This window comes from Oncorhynchus keta, unplaced genomic scaffold (genome assembly GCF_023373465.1).
Source record: "Oncorhynchus keta strain PuntledgeMale-10-30-2019 unplaced genomic scaffold, Oket_V2 Un_contig_25284_pilon_pilon, whole genome shotgun sequence".
In the NCBI taxonomy this organism is placed as follows: domain Eukaryota; kingdom Metazoa; phylum Chordata; class Actinopteri; order Salmoniformes; family Salmonidae; genus Oncorhynchus; species Oncorhynchus keta.
In genome coordinates, this window is record NW_026284365.1 from 9368 (window position 1) to 20583 (window position 11216).

An 11216-nucleotide genomic window follows, 5' to 3' on the forward strand; every position below is an offset into this window, starting at 1 on the left:
CTGCCATTAGTATCTCTATTCCCTGCTCCTGCCATTAGGATCTCTATTCCCTGCTCCTGCCTTTAGGATCTCTATTCCCTGCTCCTGCCATGAGGATCTCTATTCCCCTGCTCCTGCCATGAGGATCTCTATTCCCCTGCTCCTGCCATTAGGATCTCTATTCCCCTGCTCCTGCCATTAGGATCTCTATTCCCCTGCTCCTGCCTTTAGGATCTCTATTCCCCTGCTCCTGCCATTAGGATCTCTATTCCCCTGCTCCTGCCATGAGGATCTCTATTCCCCTGCTCCTGCCATTAGGATCTCTATTCCCCTGCTCCTGCCATTAGGATCTCTATTCCCCTGCTCCTGCCATTAGGATCTCTATTCCCTGCTCCTGCCATTAGGATCTCTATTCCCCTGCTCCTGCCATTAGGATCTCTATTCCCCTGCTCCTGCCATTAGGATCTCTATTCCCCTGCTCCTGCCATTAGGATCTCTATTCCCCTGCTCCTACCTTTAGGATCTCTATTCCCCTGCTCCTGCCATTAGGATCTCTATTCCCCTGCTCCTGCCATTAGGATCTCTATTCCCCTGCTCCTGCCATTAGGATCTCTATTCCCCTGCTCCTGCCATTAGGATCTCTATTCCCCTGCTCCTGCCATTAGGATCTCTATTCCCCTGCTCCTGCCATTAGGATCTCTATTCCCCTGCTCCTGCCATTAGGATCTCTATTCCCCTGCTCCTGCCATTAGGATCTCTATTCCCCTGCTCCTGCCTTTAGGATCTCTATTCCCCTGCTCCTGCCATTAGGATCTCTATTCCCCTGCTCCTGCCATTAGGATCTCTATTCCCTGCTCCTGCCATTAGGATCTCTATTCCCCTGCTCCTGCCATTAGGATCTCTATTCCCTGCTCCTGCCATTAGGATCTCTATTCCCCTGCTCCTGCCTTTAGGATCTCTATTCCCCTGCTCCTGCCTTTAGGATCTCTATTCCCCTGCTCCTGCCATTAGGATCTCTATTCCCCTGCTCCTGCCATTAGGATCTCTATTCCCCTGCTCCTGCCTTTAGGATCTATATTCCCCTGCTCCTGCCTTTAGGATCTCTATTCCCCCTGCTCCTGCCATTAGGATCTCTATTCCCTGCTCCTGCCTTTAGGATCTCTATTCCCCTGCTCCTGCCTTTAGGATCTCTATTCCCCTGCTCCTGCCATTAGGATCTCTATTCCCCTGCTCCTGCCTTTAGGATCTCTATTCCCCTGCTCCTGCCATTAGTATCTCTATTCCCCTGCTCCTGCCATTAGTATCTCTATTCCCCTGCTCCTGCCTTTAGGATCTCTATTCCCCTGCTCCTGCCATTAGTATCTCTATTCCCCTGCTCCTGCCTTTAGGATCTCTATTCCCCTGCTCCTGCCATTAGTATCTCTATTCCCCTGCTCCTGCCATTAGGTTCTCTATTCCCCTGCTCCTGCCTTTAGGATCTCTATTCCCCTGCTCCTGCCTTTAGGATCTCTATTCCCCTGCTCCTGCCATTAGGATCTCTATTCCCCTGCTCCTGCCTTTAGGATCTCTATTCCCCTGCTCCTGCCATTAGGATCTCTATCCCCTGCTCCTGCCATTAGGTTCTCTATTCCCCTGCTCCTGCCATTAGGATCTCTATTTCCCTGCTCCTGCCATTAGGTTCTCTATTCCCCTGCTCCTGCCATTAGGTTCTCCTGTGGATTCACAGGGATAGCTACCGTTGGACTAAACTCTCTTCCATCTCCTTCACCCAGGTATTACCCACCTACCCAAAGCTTGTGTTCTGTCTTTGCTCATGTTCCCAGCATGCCTGGAAAACCCCTTTTGCAGGATGAGATACCCCATGTCCCTTTAGGCTGACCCAATAATTCATTCCCATCTGCTATGTGTTTTACTCCATTATGTTAGATATTATAATCTCAACAACAAGTGAAGACCCCAACTGATTAAAAATATATTTACTCTTTACGGAAATTGATCGGAGAGCCTTCAAAATGGTTGCTGCAGGTCGGGTCACCAGTTAACCATCCCTGATATAGCTCTATAAAATAAAACAAAACTTTGGGAGATTTGTATTACATATTTGAATAATTTAATGTTAGAATGAAACAATGAAGACTTTTAAACCTTTCTTGGAAAATGCATGTAAAAAAATGAAATGGCTTTTATGGTGTCTGACGGAGTTGACATCAATCCAGTTCGTTGCATTTCAGAAAATATTTAAGAAGGAGATTGTTTGGTTGATATTAATAAAATATGTTTGTGGAAAAAAGGTAGAGTTTGTCGCGTCAAGAATCCCTGAGATACATTGTCATTGGTCTGTAGCGCGTAATAAAACCCCATCTCCATGTGGGCGCTGTGATGTGATAATGGGCTCATTACCCGCTGATAAAAACATAACAAAAGGGAAGTACATCTGAGAGCGGGTTTGTTTTATTTGCGTCCACCATTCTTTCATCGTGGATGTAAACATACAACCTAAATACCCAACTCTCAGTCGACTGAAACATGTCTAAACTACAGTCGTTTCGTGTGTTTTTAAATGAGCGTTTAACGGCGGCAGCTGTGGAGATTTTCAGGGCAGTTGAAGAAACAGTAGCGGAGTACCACGAGGAGAATGATCGGCTACGGAGACTGCTGCGGATCACACCGGAGATACAACTATGTAGGATAGGTTCGTATGTAGATCTTCTGATAGCTACACTGAACAAAAAAATATAAACTCGACATGCAAGAATTTAAAATATTGGGCAGGTGTTGTTACATGTGGTCTGCCACTGCGAGGACGATCAGCTGTCTGTCCTGTCTCTCTGTAGCACTGTCTTAGGCGTCTCACAGTATGGACATTGCCATTTATTTCACTGGCCACATCTGCCAGGGACCCTGGGCATCTTTCTTTTGGTGTTTTTCAGAGTCAATAGAAAGGCCTCTTTAGTGTCCTAAGTTTTCATCACTGTGACCTAAATTGCCTACCGCCTGTAAGCTGCTAGTGTCTTAATTACCGTTCCACAGGTCCATGTTCATTAATTGTTTATGGTTCATTGAACAAGCATGGAAAACAGTGTTTCAACCCTTTATAATGAAGATCTGTGAAGATAATTCCTACAAATATCTTTGAAAGACAGGGTCCTGAAAAAGGGACATTTCTTTTTTGCTGAGTTTATTTTCATGAACTGATGCCATGAGACAGATGGCCAGGGAGAAATGTGGTTGGTTTGTTTAAAGGTCCTGAACTGTCATTATGAAAATGTACTTTTTCTCTCCTGGCTAACAACCAGGAAGTTTGAAAAGACGACAGGCTGTTGGCAGGGAGCTTATATTCATGAGATCGCCTTAACTGACAGCACTTTGAAACTCCTATGTCAAGTAACTTGGATGCAGTGTTGCAGTAAAATCATCACGCTTTTTTTGGTGAAGCACAAAGCAACTCAAACAACATTTAATTTGCATCAATGATATCCTTAATTTTTATACATCTCCTGTTTTGTTGCAGTTCACAGCAGCACTGTCGGATGAGTTGACTTGACGACTACGTCTGAGTTTTCAAAGACACTTTCCCCCCCTTTAGTTCCATACTGGCATTAGACCTACATAGCCAGTAACTGGCTAACAACACCAGACACAGATGAAACGGTAACATATAAGTATATTTGCCATAGATGAATAGACTAAATGATATTTGCAGTCAAATTTTGGCACCAGAAGTGTAGCTCTCTGCTTTGAAAATGTCATGCAAGCCTCGAAGCACCGGTGTCGTGCAACTTGGTCTCAGAACAATTTGTAAGATTTGGTATATAAATCCGTTCCCAACATTTAGTATGATATATTACATTAGGTTAAATTATGAATGTCATAGTCTTCGTACAATATCATTTGAATTAGAGAAGCTATAGTATCATATGTCTTACCTGGTCGGTCAATAGCATACGAATTGGATGACCTAACTTATCATTTAGTATTTGAGGAGCTATAGTATTATACGTCTTTCTCTGAGACCAGGTTGCTTGTTGCATCATAACCACAGGTGAATTATGCGGAGAATTTACATTGGTGGTTAGGAGAAAATGTACCTACCATTTTGGCACAGGAAAAATAAATCTGACTTATATCAATGTCACATGCTGTTTTCAACTAGAGAAATTGGTTCTTGAGTTCAGTTCTGCTTTAAGAAGATGCATTTTAGAAATAGGTGGGTTTATGTCTGTGGCTGTGCCAACTAGTGATGACTGTCTAACGGCTGTATAGAGAACCTCTGCTCCTCTCCTTTCCTCCAGATTCCCTGCAACTCTCTGTCTCTGAAGAGGTTCTCCCTGAACAGTAGCACAGTGAGCAGTAGTGGAGCCCCAGTCTGGGGCAGGAGAACCCAGAGCTTCCACAGATTAAAGAGGAACAGGAGGAACTCAGGACCAGTCAGAGGGAAGAGCAGCTTCAAGGGCTGGAGGCTGATTTCAAATTCACTCCTTCCTGTGTGAAAAGTGAATGTGATCAGGAGGACCCACTTCAGTCCTTGACTCTTCCCCAAAACCAGACTGTGGAGAACAGAGAGAGAGAGAGTGACCCTAAACAAGTGGAACTCACACCTTTTCTTACTGTGACCCACCTTAAGGGTCTCTACATTTCCTGTGACCCTCAAGATAATCAAAACAATGCCTCCAGCCACAACTCAGCTGTAAGCAGAATCCTAGTAGGACTTGAGAGCAATCCACCATTGGATCCCAGCCCTTCTTCGAATCCAAACCCATCCATGGGAGAACACTGTTTTAAACCCAGCTCCACATTTAGAAAAACTCGCCACTGCCGTGACTGTGGTGAAATGTTTGCTCTGAAAGCTGACCTGCAGAGGCATTTGACTCTCTCCAAGAAGAGACTCAGCGAATGCCGCTTCTGCAGAAAACGCTACAACTCCACCTGTAAACTGAAGGCCCATGTCTGCTTCTGTCAAAGTGGAAAACTCTGCACATGCCCTGTTTGTGGCAAGACCTTCAAACGCAAAGGAGATCTGTCCAAGCACATGATGACTCACACAGGGGAGAAACCATTTAGCTGTGGTGACTGCGGGAAGAGTTTTAGTCAAAAGGGGACCATAACCTCGCATATACGGACTCATACAGGAGAGAAACCATTTCGCTGTGGTGACTGTGGGAAATGTTTCAGTTATAAAGACCTTATCTTTACATATGCTGACTCACACAGGAGAGAAATCATGACTGTGGGAAATGTTTCAGTTATAAACGGACCTTATCTTTCCATATGCTGACTCACACAGGAGAGAAATCATGACTGTGGGAAATGTTTCAGTTATAAACGGACCTTATCTTTACATATGCTGACTCACACAGGAGAGAAATCATGACTGTGGGAAATGTTTCAGTTATAAACGGACCTTATCTTTACATATGCTGACTCACACAGGAGAGAAATCATGACTGTGGGAAATGTTTCAGTTATAAACAGACCTTATCTTTCCATATGCTGACTCACACAGGAGAGAAATCATGACTGTGGGAAAGCTTTAATCAGAAGGGGAGCCTAGGGACCATAAACTGATTCTGTGACATCTATTTCTCCCTCCAGAGAGATGTAAAGTAACTAGACCAGAGAGTAGCAGAGAGCACTGTGGAGAGAAACAGCAGGTTACCAATAGAATAGATCAGAGACCAGAGGAACTTTAATCCAGAAGCATGGAGAGCAGGTCCCTAGGAGAGGTATCATCGTGTCGTCCTCCACCAACCACCGGATGTGAGTCTTTGAGCATGTACTCTGTCTCTCAACACTCTGTGGCTTTTTAGAGGAAAATACTGCCTTTTCAGGTCATGTCACAAGTCTGACAGTGGCACTGCTAATGAACTCAGTGCTGACACTTCTCCTTTCTCCCCACTAGATGGCTCTGTTGGACATGTTACCCATTACTTAACACACACACTGTATTACAGCTAAACAGGACCAGACATGACTGACCATAAGGGGATGTCATCAAATAGATGTTGTGTACTGCGGGGTCAAGGGTGACTGTAAAATGATTCGGTTGTCAACACCAGGAGTGTCAAAGTACAAACATGTATGTTATCCAGATTTATCCCAATGTGAAGGAGTAAACATTAATACAATAGAAAGAGGTGTAGATGAGGTATCTGCTTAAATGTTCTCAGAAAGAGGACTTCTTTCATTCTATACATACAGGCTTCTAGACTAATGCATGTTGAGTAAATAAAACTAAACACATTTGCTCCTCAGTGTCCCTCTGATTAAGAGGTGTCTGCATCACATCCTACTGCAGCAAAAGGAAATCTTAAGGGTTGATGTATAAATATAAATGTTGTTTTAAGTTCTGAATCTAGAAAGACATGCCAAAATGCCCGCCGTCTGGTAATTCGATCATGATTACTAAGTTTAGATAGCTGGCCGTTTAAACTCATTTACCAGTCTAAAAAATGTTAGCTGACATAAGATAATTGAGTGACTGTCAGTGGCTGACATATCAAGAGAGAAACTGCTGATGCACAACTACATTTCAATATTGCACCTTGTGTATTTTACTACATTACATTAGATATTATAACGCCCAACAATTAGTGGAGACCCCAACTGAATTTTTTAAAATGATTTAACTGCTTATGGAAATTGATCTGAGGGCCTTCAAAAGGCAGGGTCACCAGTTAACCATCCCTGATATAGTACTATAAAATAAAACGTTTGGAGATTTGTATTACATATTTGAATAATCTAATGTTAGAATGACACAATCAAGGACTTTAAACAGTTGTTGGACAATAAATGTAAAAATGAACTTCCTTTTATGGGGTTAGATGGAGTTGACATAAATCCACTTAGTTGCATTTTCAGAAAAAAATCTAATTTTTAAAATGTATATCTGGTTCATCAAAATGTATATTTCAAATGTTGTTTATATGAAGAAAAATATTTGTGTGAAAAAGGTGGAGTTTGTCCCGTCTTTCAACAATCCCTGAGCTACAGCATCTATTCCCAGTATCATTGGTCTGTAACCTGTAGTAAAACCCCATTATACCATGGGGGCGCTGTGATTTGTTTCTGGTCTCGTTTCCCGCTGACAAAAACAGAACAAAACAATACGGAGGTAAAACGGTAGGGAGAGTTTGTTTGGGTTTGTTTGTCCTCGTCCGCGAAAACATACATGCTAAATACCCAACTTTCAGTCGACTAAAACATGTCTAAACTACAGTCGTTTCGTGTGTTTTTAAATGAGCGTTTAACCGCGGCAGCTGTGGAGATTTTCGGGGCATTTGAAGAAACGGTAGCGGAGTACCAGGAGGAGAATGATCGGCTACGGAGACTGCTGCGGATCACACCGGAGTTAAAACTATGTAGGATAGGTTCGTATGTAGATCTTCTGATGGCTACAATGAACAAAAATATAAATACATTTAACAATGTCTAACATTTTACTAAGTTACAGTTAATATAAGGAATTAAATCAATTTAAATAAATTCATTGTGCCCTAATCTATGGATTTCACATCAACGGGAATGCAGATATCCATCTGTTGGTCACATATATCTTAAAATGTGGGGGGGGGGATTTATCAGAAATCTGATCAGATCTGGTGTGACCACAATTTTATTTGTCACGTTCACCGAATACAACAGGCGTAGACCTTACAGTGAAATGCTTGCTTAGAAGCCCTTAACCAACAATGCGTTTTAAGAAAAATAAATTAAGGTAAAAAATAGTGAAAGAGCTGCTGTAAAATAACTGTAGCGAGGCTATATACAGGGGGTACCGGTAAAGAGTCAGTGTGGGGGCACAGGTTAGTCGAGGTAATTGAGGTAATATGTACATGTAGATAGAGTTAAAGTGAGTATGCATAGATATCATAGTCCAAACACACTAAGACAGTTGTGAAGAGGGCACGACAAAGCCTATTCCACCTCAGGAGAGACTGAACATATTTTGCAATTGTCCTCAGATCCTCAAAAGGTTCTACAGCTGCACCATCAAGAGCATGGTTGCATTACTGCCTGGTATGGCAACTGCTCGGGGCCAAGCTTCCTGCCATCCAGGACCTCTATACCAGACGGTGTCAGAGGAAGGCCCTAAAAATTGTCAGACTTCAGCCACCCCAGTCATAGACTGTTCTCTCTGCTAACGCACGGCAAGCGGTACCGGAGTACAAAGTCTAGGTCCAAAAGGCTTCCTAACAGCTTTTACCCCCAAGCCATGGATTTGTTGGGGCGGTATGCAAATTGGTGTGGGTCTCGGGTTTCTGAGATGATGGTGTTGTTGTGAGCCATGACCAGCTATATAAACCACGCCCCTCTGCAAACACGACTTCTCCGATGTTTGTGACAATGCAGTACTTATTTAAAGAGAAGAGAATATTATGTTAGCACACATTAATATTAAGTGATGTCGCCTTGTCCCCTTAATAATGAGTCCAAGTGTTTGACATGGGGGAGGGAACCAGTAACTTTATGATCAAACTTTATCAATGTAGAAGCAACAGTAATTTTCACACTTTGGTCATCATACTTTAATCTGGTTTCCTTCAAATATCATCCAATTTCATGAAACACATACTTCTGACTGCTCATGACCTTTAACTGTCCACGTGCTCTGGCAGAGTTCCCAGTCACATGCTGTTTTCAATTAGAGAAATTGGTTCTTGAGTTCAGTTCTGCTTTAAGAAGATGCATTTTAGAAATAGGTGGGTTTATGACTGGCTGTGCCAGCTAGTAACGACTGTCTAAAGGCTCTATAGAAAACCTCTGCTCCTCTCTCCTTTCCTCCAGACTCCCTGCAGCTCTCTGTCTCTGAAGAGGTTCTCCCTGAGCAGCAGCACTGTGAGCAGGAGTGGAGCCCCAGTCTGGGGCAGGAGAACCCAGAGCTTCCACAGATTAAAGAGGAACAGGAGGAACTCAGGACCAGTCAGGAGGAAGAGCAGCTTCAAGGGCTGGAGGCTGATATCAAATTCACTCCTTCCTGTGTGAAAAGTGAATGTGATCAGGAGGACCCACTTCAGTCCTTCACTTCTCCCCAAACCCAGACTGTGGAGAACAGAGAGTGTGATCCTAAACAAGTGGTTCTCACACCTTTTGTTACTGTGACCCACTTTAATGGTCTCTACATTCCCTGTGACCCTCCAGATAATCAAAACAATGCCTCCAGCCACAGCTCAGCCGTAAGCAGTGACCCAGTAGGACTTGACAGCAGCCCGCGATTGGATCCCAGCCCATCGATGGCGGAACATTGTTCCAAACCCAGCACGTCTAGAAAAACTCACCACTGCCTTGACTGTGGTGAACAGTTTGCTGTGAAAGCTGACCTGCAGAGGCATATGACTCTCTACAAGAAGAGACTCAGTGAATGCAGGTTCTGCAGAAAACGCTGCACCTCCACCTGTAAACTAAAGGCCCATATCCGCCTCTGTCACAGTGGGAGACCCTGCACCTGCCCTGTTTGTGCCAAGACCTTCAAACTCAAAGGATATCTGTCCAAGCACATGAGGATTCACACAGGAGTGGGAGAGAAACCATTTAGCTGTGGAGACTGTGGGAAAAGCTTCAATTTGAAGGGGAACCTAAAGAACCATATGTTGACTCACACAGGAAATAAATCATTTAGCTGTGGAGACTGTGGGAAAAGCTTCATTCATAAGTGGAACCTAAGGAGCCATATGCTGACTCACACAGGAGAGAAACCATTTAGCTGTGGAGACTGTGGGAAAAGCTTCAATCAGGAGGGGAACCTACGGATCCATAAACGGACTCACACAGGAGGGAAACCATTTAGCTGTGATAACTGTGGGAAAAGCTTTAATCAGAAGGGGTCCCTAAAGAAGCATAAACTGACTCACACAGGAGAGAAACCGTTTAGCTGTAGTGACTGTGGGAAAAGCTTCAATCAGAAGGGGAACCTAAGAAACCATAAACTCACTCACACAGGAGAGAAACCATTTAGCTGTAATGATTGCGGAAAAAGCTTCACTCAAAAGTCTAATTTACTGACGCATGTTAAAAAAATACACAAAGGAGGAAAACAGGATTAAAACTGAAAGAAAGAACATTGACAAAGATCTATTTAGTCACAAGATGAACATAAAAAGTCAGGATGTGGACAATTCTGAGTACACGCTCAGACACACATAGCTGGAATAAGTAAAGTCTGAGAGAATAGTCAGATTAACTGATGACTAAAATATTAGTGCAGATGGCATTATTTTGTTACGTGCATAAATGTGTTATAGCTAATGAATGTATAGGGAACTTTTGAAATTCTACAGATTTTGTGGCACAGCAGGAATACACACAAACCAAAAAGTAAAATAATGGAATTAAGGAATATATAAATATTAGGATGAGCCATGTCGGAGTGGCATTGACTAAAATACAGTAGAATACAGTATATTCATATGAGATGAGTAAAGCAGTATGTAAATATTATTAAAGTGACTAGTGTTCCATTTATGCAAGTGGCCAGTGAATTCAAGTCTATGTATATAGGGCAGCAGCCTCTAAGGTTCAGGGTTACGTAACTGGGTGGAAGCCCGCCTAGGGGAACATTCTCAAATATGTGGGTGTAAAACACTGTTAAAAGCCCTGTTTGTGTGTGTCGGTGGCTGTCCCTAGCATTGTCAAAAGACAGAGCTGTGACTGGATCAGTGGTTCACCAATCAGGGCCTTGATGGGCTTGGCAACAGTAACAAAGGGTGATGTGTAATGAAACTAATATTTGCAGTGTTGACCCTTCTTTTTCAAGACCTCTTCAATCTGCCCTGGCATGCTGTCAATTAACTTCTGGACCACATCCTGACTGATGGCAGCCCATTCTTGCATAATTAATGCTTGGAGTTTGTCAGAATTTGTGGGTTTTTGTTTGTCCACCCGCCTCTTGAGGATTGACCACCAGTTCTCAATGGGATTATGGTCTGGGGAGTTTCCTGGCCATGGACCCAAAATATTGATGTTTTGTTCCCCCGAGCCACTTAGTTATCACTTTTGCCTTATGGACCCAAAATCATGCTGGACTGTTTTGTTTGCCACCCCCAACAAACTGTTGGCCAGTTGAAGCTGCTCCGCTACAAGACCATGGTTGCCTACGGAGCTCGGCAATGGGATCCAGGCTCTTCAGGCCCTACACCCAAACAAGGGCACTGCGTTTCCTGGCCTGGTTACAGTTTCAGGTCAAAACTGTTGCTGCTCTGGATGGTGGTCACGACGCCAGGAGTCAATCACCATTGAAA

The 11216-nt window shown here is 43.4% G+C and overlaps 1 protein-coding gene across 2 annotated transcripts; it reads left to right on the forward strand.

Moving 5' to 3' along the window:
* Nucleotides 1-5465: 5465 nt before the first annotated feature.
* Nucleotides 5466-10976, forward strand: LOC127922329 (oocyte zinc finger protein XlCOF6.1-like). Of its 2 annotated transcripts, none has more exons than XM_052506063.1 (2): nucleotides 5466-5736; nucleotides 8767-10976. In XM_052506063.1, exons 1-2 carry the CDS (start codon nucleotides 5679-5681, stop codon nucleotides 10020-10022), a joined length of 1314 nt encoding a protein of 437 aa, XP_052362023.1. In that variant the 5' UTR covers nucleotides 5466-5678; the 3' UTR covers nucleotides 10023-10976. The 2 variants fall into 2 exon arrangements, with proteins under 2 accessions (XP_052362023.1, XP_052362022.1); XM_052506062.1 differs by lacking the exon at nucleotides 5466-5736 and adding an exon at nucleotides 7106-7349.
* Nucleotides 10977-11216: the final 240 nt, after the last annotated feature.